At 36.7% G+C, this 24160-nt stretch overlaps 1 protein-coding gene across 1 annotated transcript in view; it reads right to left on the reverse strand.

The window, feature by feature from the left end:
• Positions 1-758: 758 nt before the first annotated feature.
• KLHL15 (kelch like family member 15) overlaps positions 759-24160 on the reverse strand; it is a 35452-nt gene continuing 12050 nt past the window's right edge. Inside the window, exons 2-3 of the mRNA XM_025438749.3 lie at positions 21610-22321; positions 759-6157 (exon numbers count right to left, since the gene is read on the reverse strand). Of these exons, the coding sequence (XP_025294534.1) occupies positions 5048-6157; positions 21610-22314 (1815 nt within the window). The 5' untranslated portion in view covers positions 22315-22321 and the 3' untranslated portion in view covers positions 759-5047. The remainder of the gene's footprint in view (positions 6158-21609; positions 22322-24160) is intronic.

Consider the following 24160-nt stretch of genomic DNA (forward strand, 5'->3'; position numbering starts at 1 on the left):
AAGAAGGTCCTTTCATCCACGGAGACTAGGATGTCGTTGTGGAGAAAGAATTATACCCCAGTGATCATGCAAAACGAAATGAAGAGCTATAAATATGCTGAGTGTAGAAGAGGCAATTAATTCAATGGGCGAGAGAACACAGGTTTCTGGAAGAGAGGAGAGCATCTGAGTTGGGGTGGGAAAATAAGGGGATTTCACAAGCAGGGATGGGGAAAGAAGGCAAGTAATTTGAGGCTAGAAACTAACAAAGATCACAGGAGAATGGAGTGTGGGAAGCAACGGAAAGAGGCTGGTAATGGTAAGGTGGCTTGAGGCCAGGACCCAGGGAATCCTGCTGAGGTTTCTCAGGAGTCCATTTTAAGGAAGGCACACAGGAGCCTATGTATATCCAAGTGCCTGCGATGTACCGGCTTCATTTCTGCCTTTTTTTGCTAATTTCAGAAATGCCTTTAAGAACAATCAATCATAAACACTACAGGAAACCTACAAGATCACCACACTGCATTTCCACTCTGCAAAAACTCTGTTAGTGGAACTTTAATTACTTGGCTTCGTTATACAATTTCCATTGCATGTAAGTGTAAATAATTTCACTCTAATGTGCTCATTTGAATGTGTGGCTGAAAGCATTGGTAGAAATCAGTTTTATGGCACTTCCTTGGCACACTGAAGGAAAACAAAATGTATACTGTTAATCAAGTCATGAGTGACTTTCAAAGTGATGGGTTGCATAAAGATAGCAAATAATGAGATAAATATTTTAAAGATTAAAAATATTTTATTTAAACTTTTCTTCATAAACACTTTTAACATTTTTTTTCAATTTAAAAACAGAATGGATAGCATAAACATGTTTGAATAGATTATATTCACGGCTTGGGAAAAATTACCTGACAAAAATGTAAAGGCTTTCAAAACAGGTATAAAAGGCAAACCTTAAATTATTCTAAGATTTTTTAAATCGGCCCTAGGATTATTTGACTACTGGCCCAAAATGTACCTAAAGGTCAAAATATTTTTCTATAGACAAAGTATGCCCAAGAGGCAGAGGGCATATGCGAGTTAGGTAGAAAATAACCTCTCTGACCACCTCACTGGAACTCTCCTTCAGAAAGCAAACACCTAATCCTTACTGATATACTGATTAATAAGGTTTTTAATGCAGTTGTTCCCAAAGATGTAAAATGAAAATCTAAGAATATTAAAGGGGAACAAACCAAGCTGATGGCATTCTCTCAGTGTTGCTCGTGTAACACCAAAGTTACACGGGTGTATGTACTGAAAGGCTAGGACTTCCACAAGCTTACCTATTCCAGGCTATGTCTATTGAATATTTGACTTTATAAACTCTCAATAAACTAATTTTTCAGGACTTTAATTTTTCAGATAAATCTCTTTTTAGAAGATATTTATTCCCAAACCAACTCTAATCTGATTGAACAAACATATCCCTAAAAATGTTGAGTACAAAAAAAAAATCAAAAACGTGTAATAGGCAAAAAAGAAAAATGGCACTAGCAGTTTTACTGCCAGAGAGCCCTCAGTTATATCTAATTTACACTATTGTCTATGTTGTGTTTTACTTCAGTCTGAAACTTTAAATTACGTATTCTCAAAAGAGCTAGTCTTTTCTGAGATAGCTTATAAACTGAAATATCAATTTATATTATAAACTGAAATGTTATGACCTACAACCACATATACATATATAAAAATAGTCCCACTGAACGTTTGACATGTTTAGATTATGCAGCTCAAATAATTTGTTATAAAATATTTTAAAGCTTAGTTTCATGTAATTAAGACAAAACTCTCCATTTTTACCACTTCTCTCCACACAAATGTGTGTGTCCTTTACTATGACTCGAGCAGGCTTCCCAGAATGAGGTGTCCAAAGGTGCTGCTTTAGAAAAGATAAGTGAAGGGCTCAGTCAATATTTCACAAATTAGAGTAACACGCACACAGATCAGAGTAATGAGGACACAGAGAATGCTGTCTCAAGAAAAGCTAATAATTCTATTAATTAAGCTTTGCTTCTTTTAAAAACCAGTAGTATTTCTTCCAATACAAAACCTTCAATGTGAGAATCTTGAATTTTATGAAATGGTTGTAGTGCAAGGATTTTCTTTAAGCAGATTAAAATAAAAAACTGAGAAGGTCAAAGACACGGAAGAGAACAAACATTTCTAATTAAGATGTAATTAACGAAGATCAGCTATTTTTGTAAAGTCTGCTGTTTAAAATATAAAGTGAAAACACACAAAGATCACAACAGTTACACTGTATAGTTTCCAACCTGACTTTTAAAAAAAAAAAAAACCACTATTTTGAGCACATACAACGTATATAAACAAAAATGGTTCCAAATGAAGCACACAAAAATAAACTTGAAAAAAACTTCTATGAAAAAATTTTCCATAGATTAGTATAACAAAAATAAATCTCTTTCAACAATTAAACCATATTTTTAAAAGGGAATGTAAGTTAATCATGGGTTTAAAATAACCTATATTAGCACTACATTTAAACAAGATGAGTTTTCTCATACATTCAGAACCCAAGCAATAGCAACTATCCTTAAAGCTCAAAACTGATAACAGCTAACATCAGGTCAGACATGACTTACGTGTGAAGCTGAACCCAGAGTTAGTTTCAAGTTAAGATTTCACAAATTTTCCAAAACACGAACTTTGATCTTGGTCTTTGTGTCTTGAGAAAGGAAGACCAAGAATATTCAACTGTTTGCCCAGATCTTACCCTAACTAGGGCTATGAAGTCATATCTAAACAATTAAAGAGAACCACCACTGGTGTGTGAAAGCGTAAAAGCCTGATAGGGGTACCCTGTCTCGGTCTTTTCCAGCAAAAGACAACAATGAGGAAAATAATGAAGACGTTATTGTTATTTTCTTTAAAGCAAGACAGCACACACACACAAAAACACTAAACCAACTAATAACATTAGAAAAACAATTAAACGGCTAACCTAACTGCTAGTTTTCAAAAGTAAAATGACTAACAAGGATTTTTTAAAGGTAGGAAAAGACTTTTACCCATATTAACCATGGGAAAAAAGGTACTGAATTTTATTTCTAGAAAGTGAAAGTAAATGATAGAACCACTTAATAAAAATTTAAGTCTCATATACAAAAGAGTATCATTAATTTTATTTCTAAAATCAATGCCAATGTTTCTTTTTCTCAAAAACTACTTGTGTACCTGACTGTTTCTCAAATGCCTCCCAGTTCTGGAGTTTTAAAATCAGGTGTTTTTGTCATAGTTGTCTATCTCAATTAACAACAACAACAACAACAACAACAAAAAACACAAAGCAAAAGTCTTCACATTTCCATTTCCATGACTTCACTCTTCCATTTTGTGTTCAGTGGTGGCAGCAGCAAAAAAAAAAAAAAAAAAAAAAAAAAAAAAAAAAAAAGAAAAGAAAAACTAGAAAATTTATACAACAGCCATAGAAGAAGGCATTGCAATATTGCACCAACATCCTAAGTTCTGGCAAGTTTTGCCAGTGTAGAACTAACTTGTCTGTATCAGATATAGACTCTACTCAGGAGAAAATGGTATCAATTTGAATGATCCACTCCCCAGTTATTCTTGCTTAATTTTGTCAACTATGTGTTTTTCCTTCGAGTTTCAAGAATTGAAAGGTGCGCGGCTAATCCTAAAACACTTATCATAAATGCTTTTAAACAGTTATTCCTGAACCATTCTGAACTTTGAGGTTCCCATCCTTCATGCTAGTAGCTTTCAGTAAATAAAACAAAGGCTGAGGGCTTACATCCCCAGTGCGACTAAGTATTTTGTACTAAATAAACAAGTAGATATGACCAGTAAGATTATAATTCTGTTTCTTACCTCTAAAGTCAAAAATGAGCTCAAATTTTCCACGAGTTGCTACTTTCCATTCAATAACAGATGCAGCAGCCTTACTGAATGTAAAGAATGGGAGTTGCACTTACTTTTAAGGGGCCTTTATTTAGGAGTCTGGTATTACCTAAATTCTCTTTAAAAGTGCTTGCACGCTGCAGGGCCAGGGCTGCGTATACCAGTCCGATTCTCACTAAAAACAGGGTAACGTTAAACAGACTGCAAAGAAAAACAATTTCAAAAAGAAGACATACATTGATAAGGAACACTAATGTTTACTTGTGAAAATAAAATATAAAATGTTAGTTTTCAGAAATCCATACATGTTTCAGGAATACAAGGAGCTCAGATATTACTGAATCAGTATGGACTGAAGATAGGCTACTTTGATACCAAATGAGGACTCCAGTTATTTTAACTTTCTAAAAATGTTAATACATGAAAAGACGTTACATCTAAAATTCAACAAGTATGGCAAACTGTGTGTGCAAGTGCACTAGCTTAAAAATATAGAATCCTAACCACGCATAAAAGGAGATGTGCCTTATATGTTCATAAGATGTTTGCAAGTATGGATATGCTTTCACTAACACAATGCAGATAAGAGAAGGCAGCTTAGAAATAGTGTTTTGAATATAAAAAAGTTACTTTTGTAGAAAATTTATATTTTTGCATTTTCAGCAAAAAGCCATGCAAAAAGGTCAAGAGTTTTAACCTTAAATAATAAAACCAAAAGGTCTAACAGACTGTAATACACTGAAATAAACGTTTCAAAAAGATTTCAGGTTGAGATAGGAACCAAAATTACACCCAGTGACACTTATCAGGTCTTCTCTTAGAAGATGCAGGACTCCTACGCTGACATCTGAAAGAAATGTTTTAAAGCATAAAATCAACTTCCCAGATAAGTGGATCACTCTATTCAACTGCTTCTGGAAGTAGTTTCAAGAGCTAGCGCTTAGAATGAACTTATTGCATGAGTTTGAGGCCACTGAAAAGAAAAATAAAATGATGCTAGCACAGAATGAAACATTTTTTACGCTATTAGACCAATGGCTTCGATAGTAAAACTGGTGAGGTTTTTCTTTATGTTTTTTTTAATTAACTACTTTGTCACAAATGAATTTTGTGTTTGGCTTTTTCGAAAGGGAGAAAGACGTCACTAGTTGCAGCGTCTGACCTCGTCCAGTATGTACTCCGGGAAATGCAGGTTGCACACCTGTAAACCATCCAGCTTGCAGGGCATCCGTGGGTACTCATCTTCCTTCCACTTGTTCTCTTCCGGGTCAAAAGTAAGAATGGAATCGCTGTAATGACCGTTGTAGCAAAGGCCTCCAAGAACCATTATCTGTTTGTCCAGCACAGTCACACCATGGCCACTTCTGCCAATTGGCATGGATGCTAAGATGGTCCACTGATCAGTCTCCGGGTTGTACACTTCTGTGGAAGGGCATCCCTGAGATTCAAAAGAGGCCCTCAAGATCACACAGACACCACCGAAGACATAAAGCTTGCCGTTGTAAGAGATCATCTTGTGAAAGCATCTCGCGTAATTCATCTTGCTCTTATTCTCCCAACAGTTGGTAACCACTTGCGTTCTTCTGGTCCGCTGTTCTATGGTCCCTTCTTTACTGGGGTCAAACACGCACACTTGTTTGGAGGTGGAAGATGAGGTGATCCCACCGGTGATGAACAACTTGTTATTGAGCACTGTCCCTTCATGTCCATATTTGTTAACGGGATAAGGATCCACGAATTCCCATTTATCATTGGTGATGTCGTATCTCTCAGTTGAATAGAAGGTCTCATCTCTGGTTCTGCCTGCCACGGCATAAATAAACTTGCCAATAACACCAACTGCGAACTCTGAACGTGGCACTGACATGTCTGCCATCCGGAGCCAAGAGTTCTGCCTTGGGTCATACCTGAACACTTTGGAAGAAGCATGGAATTCACCATCTGGGCCCAGTTCTTCACCACCCAACAGGAACACAAAGTTGTTGACGATAGCAAGGCAGTCCGGGCGCAGTGGAACCTGTGGGCCCTCCAGTTCCCACCAGACTCTTGGTTTCTTTAACAGGAGGATTTTACTGTTAACCATGCTATGTCCAATCATTCCTCGGAATACTGTAGTCTGGGGTTTGGCAGAGCGGATGCGGCTTGACTTCATGTCCAACAGAGGCTGCTGGTGAACATTCTGAAAGTAATTCAATGCTTGGTCAACTTCATAGCGCAGCTGTCGGGAGTATCTATAAAATTCGGATGTCTTAACCTAAGAATACAAGTAAGAGAATTTAACCAAAAGAAAGAACATCAATGGCAAACAAAATATCAAAGCCAACTAAGATGATTAGTGTGTGATTCCAGACTATCCTAAAACTGCTTTTCCTGTTACTATCACAGACTTTCTTTTTAAACAAAGCTTTTATCCTATTTGTTTTTATAATAATCTATGCACATCCCCAAGCCTTTTAAATTTTAAAGTAAACAAGCTATTTTCAAGGCACAAGCTAAATTCTTCTAACAAAATGTACTAATCATCTATTCTAGGCCAGGCCCTGGGATACAAGTGGTGTCTGTGAGGACAGAGGTTTCACAGTAGAGGAAATCACAGCCATTGTTGTCTTAACCAAGAGGAACAATGTTAAGACCAACCATGACTGAATAACTTGGGCAATCAAGTTAGTGAGTTAGTAAAAACTTAAACGTATACAAAATTCTCTGTAGGTTTTTGACAGAAAGATTTGGTCTGATCGCATCAACTCCTAAAACCATAAGCCGGGTTGGCAAGGTCCAATTTTTTCCTTTTTGTTTTTGGAGCTGGAACTACCTCATTGTGATGACTTTTTTTTTATTTTTTTTTTATTTTTTATTTTTTATTTTTTTTTAAATTTATTTATTCATGATAGTCACACAGAGAGAGAGAGAGAGAGAGAGAGGCAGAGACACAGGCAGAGGGAGAAGCAGGCTCCATGCACCGGGAGCCCGATGTGGGATTTGATCCTGGGTCTCCAGGATCACGCCCTGGGCCAAAGGCAGGCGCCAAACCCACTGCGCCACCCAGGGATCCCTGACTTTTTTTTTAAACCAAGATCTTATGAAGCACTTTTAAGTATTGTGCTAAGTTATATAGGGAAATAAAAATCTTATGTATGAGACTGGGTCTGTTTCCTCAAAGAACTTTGAATATGTTTGGGGAAATGAAAACAGATACAGATTGGCCAACAAGTAAATGAGGCCGTTACCAATCGGGAAAAAGAGTGTATAGCACATCTGTGAGTGCCGCAGGACTAAAGATGTGGCACATACCACACTGGCCCCAAATGCTCACGGACTCCCTTGGAGAAGAGGCAGGGGGCTGGACAAGCACGAAGAAAAAGCCGGGATCATAATGTCAAGGATGAGATGAGAGTCTTCTATTTCGGCGAGAAAATCTGACATTGAGAGAGAAGATGGGCAGAGGCACATGACTGATGTGAAGCAGCAAGAGGGTGCAAAAGTGAGGACTCGAATTGATCTGAGGATTTAGACTTGAGGTGCTCTGGAGAGTGGTATGGTTAAGGGACACTGGAGAGGCATGCCACTTCACTGGGGATCAATCTGAACTGCTGGGAGGATGCTGAGGTGGAAATGTCTCAGAGCCTGTGGGAAATCTGGGGTGACTGCTTGGGAGGGAGCCGACACCAGGCATATATATTCAGGAGCTCCCTCTTTCTTTCCTCTCCTCTTTTTCCTCCCTCCTTCCTATCTTTCTCATTTACTTCCCACCTTGGTCCAAAAATAAAGTCTGAAACAGAAAGTACCACAAATATGTTTTAAGTATTTTGCTAAGTGTACTTCAATATAACTGGCTTCCTTTGTAATCCCAAGCATTTAACTTGATTTAAAAATCGTTATTCTGAGAAGGAGTCCTTTCGTGGGTTTCACAGGGCTACCACAAGGGTAAAGTGCACAAAAAAGTTTGACAATTCCTTGTCTGACTATATACAAGAGAAAAAAAAAACAGGTAACAATACTGCACTGGAGCTTTACGTGTCATATCTCAAGTTAAGTTATTTCTCCCACCAGAGAGTAATAATCATCCCTGTTTTCCTGATGAAACCACCGAGGCAGAGAACCTTAAGTGACCGGCCCCAACTGTTCACGTGTCTCACACTGGCAAAACTGGGATCCAAATCTTGAACAGGACAGTCTTGCTCCAAAGCTCAATCAATTTCTAGAAGGGGACAGCACAGCTTCCACTACTCTTTAGGAAACTTTCTAGATGACAAACTCATTTATTAAAGCACTCAACATGTTCAATGAATTAGTCTAATGACCCTTCTCAAAGAAAAGATAGTATAAGGACTCTTGAAATAAAGACTCAATCATGTGGATCACAATGACTGGGCATCCAACCCCAATCTTCCTAGCAAAACAGCAAGTGTGGAAGAGATCAAATAATGAATAATGGTCAAGAAGTAATTTCAATAAAGAGACTAATAATAAATTTAAAAATCTAAGATCTGAAGTCTCACCCTCTACTACTCTTACTTCACATGAACAAAGGAAATGAAGTGAGCTTTGATCTCTTATGATAAACAATGGAAACCTGTACAGCCATCAGCACTGAGTATGTACTGACACAGAATGATGTGCACAATATATTCAGTTTTTAAAAACCAACAAAAACAGGGTAGCCCTGGTGGCTCAGCAGTTTAGCACCACCTATGGCCCAGGGTGCGATCCTGGAGACCCAGGATCGAGTCCCACGTCGGGCTCCCTGCATGGAGCCTGCTTCTCCCTCTGCCTGTGTCTCTGCCTCTCTCTCTGTGTCTCTCATGAATAAATAAATAAAATCTTAAAAAACAAACCAACAAATACACTGGTATCCCAATTTAAAAAGATTTTGTGTATGAATGCCTGCATTAATACTGATTATCTCTGAAACTCCACAAACATCTTTGCATTCTTTTTTGTGTATCATGTTTATAAACAAAAAGTCTTGCCATTTCAAAAGCGGGTCTCTCAAAGTCATCAAAAATGTATTTGCTGGGATCCCTGGGTGGCGCAGTGGTTTGGCGCCTGCCTTTGGCCCAGGGCGCTATCCTGGAGACCCGGGATCGAATCCGACGTCGGGCTCCCGGTGCATGGAGCCTGCTTCTCCCTCTCCCTATGTCTCTGCCTCTCTCTCTGTGTGTGTGTGACTATCATAAATAAATAAAAATTTTTAAAAAATGTATTTGCTTAGTAAAAATGAGCATCTTTTCATTTTTCCATTCATTTCTTCTATGAATTGCCTAATAGTGTGCCTCACCCATTTTCCTCATCTTTTTATCTGCAAGAGCTAAACAGCAATACCCTGGAAATCAACAAGAAACATAAACCTCAAATTAAATATTTAAGTGCCTACTGTGCACAGCCAGTGGCCTGAGCTACACGGGTTTTGAAGTAATAGAATCCTGTCCAGCACTGTAATTAAGCACCACATCAAGCAGCCCAGTGTGGCAATTAAGAATCCAATTTAGAAAATATCTGACTTTGGCACTCACAAGTTGTGGGATCTTGGGCAAGTAACTCAACATCCTTATACCCATTTCCTCATCTGTATTACTGGGAAAACAATAATAGCACCTATGCCTCATAACCCTAAGGTAGGAGACAAGCAAGATAATCTATGTGAAAAGGACAATATGGTGCCTGTCACATGGCAGTATACAACAAATAACAGCTATTATGAGCTACTATTACTGACCAGTGGACATCTGTGGAATGTCAGTCAGCTTAAGTCAATGCATTTGATGATGTGTTTTTGGTCTGTGTAAAAATTCAGCCTTTCAGAAATGAGAGGAAAAATGAAAGAAAACTTACTCTGGACCTAATCCTGCCCAATAAAACATGATTGGTAAGATGCAAGGAGGAGGAAGCTTTATAGAAAGCAGCCATGTCATTTGGAGATCGAGAAAGGAAGGGGAATGCTGCACATATTGGATAGGCAGATTTCAAGTTTTTTAAAGGAAAATTAGGATCAATTCCAAGATCGGAAACTGTGTAAAGAAGCTCAAGAAGGCTTGGAGGCTCTCAAAAGCATAATGCTGACTGCATAATTGCAAAACACACTGATGAGGGGAAGAAAAGGGGAAAGTATCTAAAAAATCTGATGTGCTGCACAGAGAGCTTTCTGGAATTCAGATGTTAAAAAACCACTTACGACAGATGGTAAAAAAAAAAAAAACAGGCACATAAAATAAGTATTACAAAGGGTGAAACGGAGCTTTAAAAATACTGTGAACAAGGCTAAAGCCTCAGGATGAACTGTGACTTAACAAAGTGCCAGATAATGAACAAATGGTGTCTTAGAGGTTAAAGTGAAAAGGAGTAGAGGCAAAAGTGAAGCCCCTCCTGGATGGAGTGGTTAATGTAATATTAACAAAGACCAATAGCCTTCTATTTTATTTCCATTCTTGGCTAAGAATGTTTTATTCTTTCTAATCTGAAGATCAAACACAATGACAAGAAGAAACTTAAATCCAAGATGGCTGAGGAAAAAAGAAAAGAAAAACTAGATAGATATTCTCACCAAGTTAAAGTCATTTGATCTCAAAATCACATCCTGGAATCCTGAGAGGCTTCACAGATAAAGCTGCTTAATTGTTTTCTGTAATCTGTGTGGAATCATGAAGAATGGGAAAGTACTATAAATCAGACTTCCAAACTACAGACTGGTTAGCCTGAGGCTGATCCTGGATTGTTAAAAACAAAAACAAAAACAAAAAACATGCCAGTTGCGATAAGAGCACTACACGCTGGGAGGCAGCATGACTCACCCAGCAATGGCAAGACTTGACCATTTCCAGTGTAATGTTTGAGGATGTAACAGAACTGGTAGAGAATGAGAGAACCTATGACTTTGGCAAAGTAATTAACAAATCTAATCATAAAGAGAAACACCAGGGACCCACGAACCACCTGAAACTGCAGCAATAATTGTTTTAATGCATTCGGGGGTGGGGGTGGGGGGGGTAAGGTGAGACGATGAGAAGTCCACAGCTTTTATCAAATGCTCCAGGGATCTGTGAACTCCAAATGTAAAGCTACAACTGACTATCCTCAACACGAACTAACAATGTAATATGGCAGAGTAACATCGTGGACTGAATTAAACTAGACAATCCCACCCTCTCCATTTGATGAAACCACAGCTAAGAGGGCTGAGTTCCATTGCTACAAATTAGATATCACTAAGTGGACCACATCCCAAAGACAGTAGAGGGATCCAAACCATAGGAAAAATGGTAAAACTGATGAGGAATGTTCAAATTCAAGAGACTCTGGAGAAAGATAGCAACTGTTTTTAGGACAAGTGGAAGTAAGAAGGAAGATCTTGGGCTGGTCTACAATCTTTACCATATGCAGTCATTAAAAAGAATGAGGCTAATCCACATGCACTAACACAGATGTTCAAAATGTCAAATGATAAAAACTGCCTAAGAGTATATATAATATTCTCAAAAAGTAAAAATGGACTGTTTTATACAGTTGGCAGTATATTCAGAGGAAAACATATGTCTACCCGTACAACAGTTACCAGTGAGCTTTTGGGGGACTTGCCCCCTTTCAGGTTCTATATAGGTCTGTATTTGGCTTTTTTACAAGGACTATAGTAAGAAGGGTATGGATACATATTTTCCCCAAGTCAGGACTGTCTATCTCTGGAGCCAGTGAGCAATCTTGCCAGTGGAGGTAATCCAAGTGTGACTGTGGATCAGGGGCACAGGAGAGGGGTTCTGGCATCACGTGAGGACGAGGCATAATGGACTGTGACAGCCTTCCACCTTCCAAACCCAGGCTCTTACAGATCCCATCAAACTGAGTCAGCTTAACTGCTTCTTACAGTGATTTTCCTGTCTCTCATTTTCTATCCAATCTTCAGGTTCCTTTGTTCTCCTCTCCATTCATTCAACTGTGTTCCTTAGAAACTCAAGTTTCAAAGTTTAAAAAGTTACTTCAACTCTTAAAATCCACATAACAGCTACCTATCTTTATCCAGTATATTCTACCTGTAGGCCCTCAATAATGGAAGTTGTGCCTTTGAGATAATCGATTATACAGTAAAAAGTCTTCTAACCAAAGAAATTTAGCTCCTAATCCCTGCCACAGCTAGAAGTTCTAGATCTACCTTGTCCTTTTCCCAGAGCTACAATTCTCTAAAACCACACAGTATCAATAAGCATAATTAGTTTCTTCTTTCATGATAGAAATGGGGAATTAATGCCTCTTTGATAATCCTGGACAAAGTAATTACAGATATACTCTGCTTTAAAACAAAAAGCATAGGGCTAAAACCTATGTGAATGGAGTCATTTAAATGCATTAACAAAGGGAGCTATCAAAAAAGAAACATGTGGCTCATCTTTTTGTAGAGAGAGCATTTCTCCCAACATTCACTCCTCACATAACAGATTATCTATAGATCAGGTGTTTCCAAAGGCAAGATATGGAGAAAAATGACATTTCTTTCATGTTCTAAAGAACTACTTTCCTTATCCTTTCATAGGATTAAAAAAGCTGTCTTGTTTTAACACTTAGAATATATTATCACTTTTCTTACTTCAATACTTAAAAATCATATTACAAAAAAGTTACCTCTTAAAAACAGTGATCTGAAAATCTTAAATTGGCCATTTCTTCCTATGATTTTCTTTTAATTTAATGTAATTGTGTGTGTGCATATAAAGGAGAAAATGTGAGAAATTATTAATTTTGAATGTGGTTCCTGTACATATATAGTAAGTTGAAGAAATAATAGCTAGCCATTACCACTGGGCAAAAATTCCATGTTTTTCCCTCTGCTGTCAAAATGTTACATAATCCATTAAAATTTTAACTTTTAAAGGTAATTTGTATATACCACTCTTAATTTTGACAATTAAAACATAAACAGCAATGTAACTAAAACAGGCATTTTCACAGAGCTTATTACCCTTATTTGATTAAAAAACTGCAACTTAAAAAAGCTACTAAAACTGGCTGCAGTCTAGGGTGCCTGGCTGGTTCAGCCAGTAGAGCATGTGACTCTTGATCTCGGGGTTGTAAGTTTGAGCCTCATGCTGAGTGCAGAAATTACTGAAAAATAAAATTAAAAAGAAAATAACTGGCTACCATCTAAACTTCTTTTAGGTCTTTAGTCAGCCAATTTCAGATATTATCTATTTCACCTTTGGAAATGTATTTTAAATGCCCACTATAAACTAAAAACCAAAAACAACCCTCGTCTTTTATTAGTTTATTCATCAGTGAGGGTGGGAGGTGGCCACTGGTAACTGGAGTAATTCCTTAACTAAAGAACCCAGGTCTTAGGCTTGACATTGTCCCCAAGACACTGTGTGACTATGGACAAGCCTCTGGTTTCATATTTTCTCCTTATAAAAGGAATCAGCTGCATGAAGACACCTCTGGCCCTTTCTACAACCAAAAAATGCTAACCTAAATTTCAGAATGATGAATATAAGGTGTCTAGTGGAAGGAAGATGGAGTGCTGGCTATCAGTTTTATCATTCCCTCTCCATGATCCAATCTGCTCAAAAGAAATATCCAGAAACAAAGCAGTTACTAAAACAAATTATACCCTTGGGAACCAAAGCTACATTTAGTATTATTTTGATATTCAGCAAAATGTGGAGCAGTCTTTATGTACTGTATTACAAAAGCATCCATCCTGGTATGAGAAGTCTATTTATAAAATCATGCTCAGAACTGAAGCTTCTACTCATTTATGTTACAATCAGCACAAAAAAGCTAGGTGCAAAATACCTTTAATTAATCCCTTTGTCCTGAAAAACCAAGTTAATGACCAAGGATAAGGCTATAAAAAAAATCAGTTCCTGCCAAGCACAAATCCTCTAATACTGTAATTGCAGTCAAATACCAAACAGTAAAGACAAATTTTAATAAGGATTTACCTATCCTCTCTCCTTCAAGCAGGCAACAGTCTAAATTACCGAAAAGAACTTCAGAAGTAACCAGTATAAATGGGGATGAGGTAGACCCTCATTAAGATAATACTCTATCTGAGTTTCAGCACAATTTGGTTAGCTCTATCCCTTCAACTTCTCTAGAGTGAAAAATATGTAGTTCAAAAATAAGTATGCTCAGAAAGTCTAATTTCCTTCCAATTTCAGTGCAATGGTCAGAGAACACCACTAGAAATTAAGCAAGTGTGCGTGCACAAACCTAAAAGGTAGAAAATGATGTGATTTCTAAAAAGCCGCTTAAGACCATATTATCTGATTATAGTAATATTTAGCACAACTACATTCTAGAATTTTTCCTATTTATGGAAATACTCTCAATTATGTAAATATTTTAAAACAGAAATAAAGCCAAAAAGTTTTAATCCTAAAACTTCTGAATGATCAAGGCTTACCTATGACACATGAAACATTTTCTAAGTAAATACTGAGTTTGAGAATTAAAACATTAAAGCCTAAAATCTCAGTATTTGCCCTTGTTCCTTTCCTGCTCCTAACCTTGTCTCCATTTTCTGACTTCTCTGATCTTGTTTGATGTCTGCTTATCATTTGGTTTCTCCCTCGTTCATTAAAAAAATTTTCTCCTTTTACAAGTCAATATAACTATTTGCACTCCATCTCTTCCTTCACTTTTACACTTCATGGTTAATTTCCAATTCTAGGCTTTTCATTTCTCATTTATTTTATTTAAGAGAAAAATCAGCAAGACTGAATTTGTAAACTCTCATTTTCAGTAGGTTCCTGCCTGTTTTATACACCTCGTACCACACTCTCCCAGGGGATCTAACACCAGTCAGCACCCTGAATTACTGCACCCTCCAGGAACCTGCAATGAACCCAAGTTCAAAAGCAGAAAACAAGAGCACTCTGCTTCTGTATGTAGAAGATAGAAGACTTGAAGAGAAAGACACTTTGAGTGCTTTTTAAAGAACTGTGCATGTGTTAATTACAATCATACAAGTCCACAGGGCTGGGGAGGAGGGGTTGGCAAAAAGCAGATGGATGCAGAAAAAGACACTAAGTGAAATGCAAAAGTCCGCTTAACCTATTGACCTAGTTTCTACCCGAAAAACTTCTCATCTCTGTGCTTTCACTCCAAGGGGCAAGTGAGCTGATTGTTCATTTAAGCAATTTCAAGTTTACAGCTGGTTAAGTACTATTTAATATATGAAGGGAATTTTAAACTTTTTCAAAAACTCAAACTTATTAGGAACTCTAAATTTCACATTTGAAATCTAGGTTACTGATTTTGTAAAAATTTTGTATCATCAAACACAGCACTGCTTATGTTTCTCATGTACTTCTGTGAGGGCTAGAAGCAAATCTTTTTTCCTCTAGATTTGTCTGGCTGTAGTTGAAGTCATTAGAAATAAATTTTTTGAGTTTTCCACTAAACTGTGGTACACTACAGGTAATGGTCTGGTTGCTGGACAGAAATTTTGGCTCACTCAACTGCTAGATTAGTCAAAACATGTCACAGTAAAGGAATTCTGGAGGGTATATGGCACCTACACTTTACATAAATGTGTCCTTACCCATATGATATTGCTCATTACAAGTGGTCTGTACCTCAATTAACCTGAATATCAAATCATCCGAGCATGACATTAAGGATAATCAATGCCCTCAAGTCCACTGTTAATGCTATCTAAATCAACTATGCTAACAGAGAAAATATTTGGAAGTTTATCAGTGTTTTGTGAAGACCAGTTCTGAGAGCTACTAATGTTGTTAAGTATCCAAGGTATACTTGGACACTTAATTCGTAATCCTGGAATTCTTTCCATTTCAAGGTGAGCATGACACATTATCCCCATTTTAACGTGTAGCTTTTAAAGCCACAAATTCTGTACCTTAAGTAAAATTAAAAACCTTTTAAAAAAAAAGTATTAGTAAGTTCTTCTGAAGCTTTTTAAATTCTGATCCTAGGATCAATTTTTACTAATAAGAAAGCTGTCTTTTTTTTCCAGCAGACTATCAATATTATCTCAAAGTTGTAAATACAAAAAGTTTTCATAAAACGCAGATATGGTTTGTTAAATCCAAATATATTCTCAGTAAAAGAGAACTTTTTTTCTAACTAAAACATTAGCTTTGTTCTTTAAAAGTTACATAAATCCAAGTTTCGGGGAATATGATGAATTACATTTATTACATGAAGAAAAAAGCACATTAGGGAGTCTGAATATCAGGAGGTAGTTTATAAAACATTAGGAATAAAGCAGAATACATCTTTATATTCTGCTCCTTTACTAAACAGCCAATGAAAAATCAACCGTAAAAGCCTAATTATAAGCTGAACAAATGTGTTTTTTAAATCTTTACAGGACTGAGAGTTTCTTCCCTTTTGAAAAATTGGAAGATATTATGATTAATATAATTTCTAAGGGAATCATTGGCATGCTCTTACCTTATACATATTTATGATACTAAAGATTCCCTGGGTTCAAAAATATTAAAGTGTCACTGTACTAGAGAATCAACATATGGGTATTTTAATGAATAATTTAACAATTTTGCTACAAAAAAGTATAATACGTATTTTGCCAAATTTACTTCATAAAATGTTTTTAATAAAGCAGTAATTGTTTTTTAAAAACCAAAAGACCACAGAAAGCAAGGCTTAAACTATTTAAATCTTCACATCACTGAAATTAAAGTGACAAATGTCAGGCATTATCTCTGTTAACAGATGCAAAAAGACCCTCAGAGCTAGGAAAAAAAAACATGCCAAAGACATGTGTGGAAGTAAAAACTGAAAATGAAGTCTAGATTTAAAACTGGGAATCCACTATAGATAAAAGGAATCATGAGAACTCTTCAACAGCTAGTATTAAAAGGAGATACTTAAATTTCTTTTCAGCTTTCTTTGATTACACATTGAAATCCCAGAATCGTGCTTGCACATATGAAAGTTTTCCTACACCTTGTACCTTTTTCAGTACCATTAAATTTCTCAGGCTATTTTGTTCACACAAACACACTGGGACTTTCCTGACTCTATATTCAACAACTTCAAAATGACCCAAGCTGGGCCACAGGGTAAGTGTTAGCTTCTGCCCCTCAGGGTCCTGTCTCTCCCTGCTCTAGTGGCTGTGATAGGAAGCCCTTGAACTGGGAAGCAAGCAGACCTGCGTTCCATTCGGAGCAGTGCCACCTATTCTGGGAGAAGATTCCTAACCTTTCTGAGCCCATTTTCATATCTATAAAATGGAGATAACCTACAGAATCTACCTATGTGTAGAGCACTCAATGCACAACGTGACATATATAAGGTGTTCACTTAAGTAGATTCACTGCTTCTAACGAACTCTGGTAAGGAAATCTGGAAGTCTTGATCTCTTGGTGATGGTCACATAGAGTACTCAGTACAAAAGTTAAGATCGTCTGTTTTCAGCTGGGGAGAAAAGTAGAAGACAATGGGGAAAGATATTGCAGAAGAATAAACCCAAGCATTTCAGCATAGCTAGAAGGCATGGTTCAGGTCCCTGCGATGAAGGAGGGCTATTCCTTGGGGGAGAAGCAGAATGCCCCATTCCCTATGAAGCCTCTGCTCAGATCTGTTGATAACTACCAAAGGAAAAATTAAAGTCTCCACAGGCTTATTTCACCAAGCTTTGTTCACTTGCTTTTTATTTTCCTGATGCCAGGGTTAAGGATTCTGACAGAGATGCTATACTCAAGTTAACTTCATCAGTCATTCTATGGAACAGTTAGGTAGGTAGGTAAGTTCATTTAACGCTAAACTGCAGAGAACATCTCAAATGGCTGAGAAACCAGGAGAAGGGTTTAATATGTGAGAAAGGCTGTTTACTGCACACATATTCAGAGTTTCTAATGAACAACTCACTCCTTGAACTTCTAGAGCAGCGCTGTGCAACAGAAATATGAAGAGCCACAAATGTGAGCCAATGATTAATTTTACACTTTCTGGTAGCCACATTTAAAGTAGTAAAAATGGTGAAGTTGATTTTAATAATGTATTTTATTTAACCCAGTATACCCAAAATATCATTTCAAACTATAATCAATATAAAAATGAGTAACGAGGATATTTACCTTTTTTGTCATCCTAATTTTTTAAATCTTAATTCAGACTTGCCACATTTCAAGTATTCAATAGCCACAAGCAGTAACCATATTGAACAGCGCAGCTCTAGAATCATAGATATACACTAATTTTTTTTATTAGAATGAGTAATCTTATTCTTGACTTCAGCTAGTTTTAATCCCATTAAATTGAATGGAAAGACTCTCAGTTTTTTCGTAAGGAGGTAAATTTTAAGAATCTAAAAGAAATCTAACAATACTGTGAATAAAATACTTGATTATCTTAGTCATAGGATTGGGCTACATAGCCTAATGAAAAAAATGGTAAATTCTAAGTTTGATCAGAGTTGGTAAGTGCCAAGATGTCTTTGGCATTACAACATTTTCCTATAACTGTTCCTGAAGAAACACAATGCTGAAAAGTAGGTGTTGTTAACAGGACACGTAAGGAAAAGAGGAACTAAGTTACCACCAACACAAGGAAATAATCTGATAAATCTGGGACACACTAAGACAACCAGTGTTCTGATCTTTCTCACACACACAAAAAAAGAGCAGGGAACTGTTTTAGATTAAGATTAGACAGAAGTCATAACCAAAAGTAATGCATAAATAATGACTGGATTCTAGGGCATTCTGAGAAATGGGAGAATTCAAATATGGACTAGCTATTAGATGATATTGTTAATTTACACCTAGATGGAATGGCATTGAACATGGGTAGGAAAGAGTCCTTATTTGTATAGGAGAGGCATGTTAAGTTTTTAGGGATGGAAGTATTATGATGTTTGCAACTTATTTTTGAAGATTCAGCAAAAACCTAGATAAAGCAAATATGGTAAAATGTTAACAGTTCTTGAATCTAGGTGACAGCTACACAGTTATCCACTATACTACTCTTCCAACTTTTTGTATGCTTGAACATCCTCATCATAAGCAAGAAAAAGGAGAGAAAGTTCTAGAGTCAAAGACATAATAACTCAATATGTGGTATGAACCTTGATTAAATCCTTAAAAAAAAGCTAAAAAAAAAAAGACACTTGGGGGACAAGTGAGAAAAATTAGAAAATGAAGTGGATATCACATGACATTAAGTAATGACTGTTAATTTCAACAATGGTATTATGGTTATGTCAAATTTCCTCACCCTTGGAAAATGAGCTGCTAACTCAAGTAGTTAGGGATGAAGTACCATAATATCCACGACATTCTTTCAAATGGTTTTACATTGCTAAAGCCAATGTGGTAAGATGATAACTCTAGTAACCTATAGTATATGTTTATGGGTGATCATTCCACTATTCTTTCAGACATTTTTTTATGTTTAGAAAATCTAATAAGTATTTTTAACAATTTAAAGCTAAAAATAAGTGCCTATCAATATTCCATTTTTCTAAATTTCAGCAAATAGGAAAAAAAACACAAATCAAAACTGCCTGTAGTTTTCCCTGTGTAAATTCTTACTAAAGAGATCAGCCCAGATGTAACATATCTTTATTTCTGTGCCCTTTCTGGCACCATGCATATATAATAGGTATTAAAATGGCTCTGTGTGAGACCTGCAGCATACCAAAGGTAAAGGAAAAATAGATGGGCCCTATTTTCAAGGGAGATCAAAATCGTATGGTACAAAATAGTTCAACCCAATTTTCCATTTTAGTTTGGTCTATGAAGAGCAGTTCTCAAAAATCTGCCTAACATAGTGTTTCTCAAAATTGAGAATGCCATACATTCCTCCTAAAACTAATATAACAATATATGTTTAATTCTACTGGAATTAAAATAAAATAGGAAGCCACAGATCCCTTTGATAAGCATTAATTCTCATACATTGCTAAGACCAGAATCACGGACTACCATTTATCTTACCAGTATTACTAAAATAAAACTAAAAGATTTCCATTATATTATCAAAAACAATGGTTTCTCTGTGGCCAGGGCCTTATTAAGTTTTTCTAAGAAATTAACTCAAGAAGGAAGCCTTAACATTTTTATTCTGAGGAGATACCCAATACCTGGCTAATGGTTAATAACCACCTCCTCTGCTATTATAAGCAAACAAAATCCATCAGAAGGTACAAGTGATGCTTCATATAATTTATAAAACTATCCAATGGTATTAACTTTCATTTCAGACACTGTCACTACCACATTGAATTGGTAATTAGAATATAAAAAGGCTCTGCGCTCAACTGCTAACAATTATCCATCATATTGTCCCACAAAAGGAGAAGTTTTATTTCCTATTTCACCAGTACTTCCATCTAGATTGAAGTTGGAGGGTTTTTGTTTGTTTTAGTAGTAGGAAAGCATTTGCATTTAATGTATAAAGACAAAACAGGATTCCCCAGGGAAAGAGAGCAATAAAAACATATAGTAAGGGAAAAAAATCAAATCAGACAAATGATTTACATAGTTGATGCGGAGCCGATTATCACCCAACAAAAAGTAATTAAGAAATGTATTTTTTAATTTCAATAATTTCTGCCAGATCAAGTACATTCTGAGAATAAAGATAAAATCCTGTAAAATTGGGTTTTCTATTAAAAGTATAAGTTAATGATATTCCATAGCATTTGGGGGGGGGGGTGGAAACATGCCACACTGCTGAGTGTTATTTTTCAAATGGTGTAAACAACTCCCCCTTTGCAAATATTATATTTTTTATCACCAGGTGTGGTAACTAAAGCTGAAGAACTATTTAACATGAAGGGTGTCGAACCAAAGATTTAAGTGTGCTTTCTAGAAAGAAGAAATGATGCAAGAGGTAAACAGAGCCCCAGAGGTAACCATGTGATTAGAAACCAATTAAGTTAAGCAATTACTGAAACTGCTTTCTCTCCTTTCAGCACGAAAGGATCACAAGTGAGACTCTGATATAAAAATGAAATATGCTTGCATACAAAAAGGCCAAGGCTGTTTTGGAGAAAGGATATTTTTCAGATAGCAGAACTATTACACGGTAAAATGTGCACAGGGATGTTTCATTGATGTAGACAGAGGATTTATAGTCTATTAGGTTAGAAATGCCAAAACAATGGTTTTAGACATAAACGTTTTCATGGTTAAATTCAGTTAGTATTCATAGTGAAAGAGGAGAAAAATAGAACTACTTACGAGTAGGGGAAAAAATCAACTAGGTCAGGGTAGGGGAGAATCACCACTAGAGCCTACTGGCTTTCAAGAGTAATTTTATGTTTACTCACTACAGTTTAGAGGAATACGGAACTGCATTAACGCACATCATTCAAAACTAACGAAACTCCTCTCAATTCTAATTTCAGCATGTATTACTTAAATTAATTTTTAAAAATAGAGCTAGCCTGACCCAGTTCAGATTTAATTACTCTGTGAAAAGAAAGAAAAGTTAAAGCAAACTTGGAATATTTTGAGTTAAATACTTATGTTCCAACTTTAAAAGTACTTTTAAAATAAAACTACTCTACTACCTACCTGGTTCATCTTTCACCCACAAAATGTGTTTCTTAAACCTAAATGCAAAAGCTACAACAAATCAGACTGCTTGTACATAAACTATTACAAATCAGACTGCTTGTACATAAACTATTCTCTTTTTAACTCCTGACCAAGCCTAGAAATCTTACCTTAAAAACATACTGCTTTAACTAAATAAGTCCTATCTACTGCTTTCAAATGCACTGACCTTCTCAAAAACACTGGATGGAGTCATCAAACAAAACCTGATGTTCTGAATGATGGTATCGGTATGTCTCCAGCGTCTTCTATCATGCCGCAGCCAAGACTGCACAGCCTCGTACAGCTCTATCTCTGGGAACCTGCTCAGATGATCATTATCCAAGTAAGACATGAGCTTCTCAAAGCTCAGATAAGACAGGAAGTCAGGCCTGGACATGAGTGGTACAAAGTTGTCTAGCAGAAAGGCGTCCAACTTCTCCCTGACTCCCTCGATGTTAACACCAAAATCATCTAAGAGTCTCATAATTTCTGCACAATTTTCTAAGCAGATTTTCGCTAATAGAAAAGAGCAGCAGAACTTCACCACTTCTATAAGTTGAACATACATGGCAGCCTGAAGGATCTCATGAACAGTATTCATACTCAGTTCTATAGTTCCATAGTACATAAATTGAAGGACGTGGCTGAAACCAGTAGCAGTTAGACCTTTTAAATGAATTTTGTCCTGATCTCGCTCCCTCATGTCTGCAGTAAACATAATTCTGAAGTAATCACTCTGGGTGGCCAAGAGTGCTTTATGGGCCTGGAACTGATGATCTTCAATAACCAGAGTGACATCAAGAAGCAATCCCTCCTCATACAGTGCTCTGAACCCAGCAGAGACACTGGTGTCATGGATGGAGGAACAGAATCCTTCCACGTCCCCTGCCATGAATCACCTGGAAAAAAGGTAATCAAAGAAAACTGTGTTAATCATTTCCATGCATTCTGAAGACATTATTAATTTAGGAGCTTAAACAATTTTTCGTAATTATCTCAATTTCACTGCCTCAGTCTTAAATGTACAAGCCCTCTGGGAGAAGACAACCTAAAGGCTTCCCTTTTTTTGGCTTCCTCACCTGGGGAAAAAAATCTATTACATACCTATCAAATAATGGTAAATTGTTAACTTAACAAACAGTATATGCCCAGCCCATTGGTTTTACACTGTTCACCAAGTATATTTCAATATGTCCCCAAATTATCAACACAAAAAGATTTCTCTGCCAAATGCTGAATTATGAGGAAAAAGCAGCAAAAAAGAAATCAAACCAAGAAGCATTGCTGTTGACCTTGAAAAAAACCTAGAAACTTACCCAAAGGAAGTAATCAGATAAATATGCCAAGTTATACATACAAGATTTTTTCTTTCTAGCCTTACTTATAACAGAAAACTGGAAAATATTCAAAAGCCCAACAACAGATTATTAAATAAATACAGTGCTGTTGTCTAATGGATTACTGTAACAACTAAAAACAATGGCAGCAATCTACCTATTCTGACAAAGGATGTCTATTAGGTATTGTTATGTGAAAAAACACTGAAGGAAACTGCAGTTTATTGGGTCTATTTTCCAAAATAAAATATACATGTGTATGTTGAGATTCGAAAAAGTCTGGAGGAACATATACCAAAATGATATCCCTGGGTAGTAAGATTTCAAGAAATTGAGGTTTGCCTTCTCCTTTTTACTTACCTCATTAACCTTATTCTAAAATACAATGATCACACATTGCTTACATATTTAAAATACAAATAATTTTTAAAGGGAATGAAACCATATTTTTTGCATACCAGAGAAATGAAGCCAAGATAGTTAGAATAATTAAGATCTCCTAAGCAGAATAAACTAATTCAGTCTATTAGACTGTTTATGAAGCAAATTTTCTCCTTTTCACACAACCACCCTCCTTCCCACCCTGTCAGCCAATGGCCATCTATCCTCTTCTCAGTCTTGCACAGCTCAGGGGCCTCCTCCCATCCCAAATTCCCTCCCTACCCTTTCCTCTGTGCCCAGTGGAACCTTGCTTCAGTGTAAACAAACTTCCCTACCAGCTCCTGCTAGTCACCAAATTTTCTCCACAGTCTGATTTAAATACCAAAAAAAACCCTCTTGTACAGATTAAAACCTACCTTCTAAGCCTTCTTGTAGGTTTCTACTGTCCTTTTTCTAAAACATGCCCTTTTGCTCAGATAAAAATCCATCTTCTATTCCTTCTTGTCACTTATCAAATACACACATCCTGATCAATCACTCTCTCCTGCAAGTTCACGGACAACTCTGGCTGAAGCTCATGTTCTCCACTTCTTCAATGTTGGATCACTCATATGCAAAACCCGAAAAGTCCAATTTCCCTAGCCACCTCAACTCCTACAACCCCCCTCCTTACTCCATTTTAAAACCTTATTCCCATACCTGTTGGATCTCACCACAATCGAAAACCGGTGCCCATCTAAAATCTAAACGGTCAACTTTTCACTCAGGCTTAACCTCCACCTCTCTTTTTACTTGGCCTATCACTTCCAAACTTTACCTCTGTCCTCCAGCTTGGACTTTCTGGTATTAGACCCAATCTCCCCACTCTATTACCAAGCCCGCCTCCTTTACTTGCTGAAAGAGTGCCTCGTGTGTGCCAGGCATTATGTTAGGCATGGAAGTATGGGCCTTTTGGGAATCCCCTCTGCACCCTAGGTTTGGCAGAGCCCTCCGATATGACAGTGAAAAGGCAGCTTCCAT

Source organism: Canis lupus, chromosome X (genome assembly GCF_003254725.2).
Source record: "Canis lupus dingo isolate Sandy chromosome X, ASM325472v2, whole genome shotgun sequence".
NCBI classification, from domain to species: domain Eukaryota; kingdom Metazoa; phylum Chordata; class Mammalia; order Carnivora; family Canidae; genus Canis; species Canis lupus.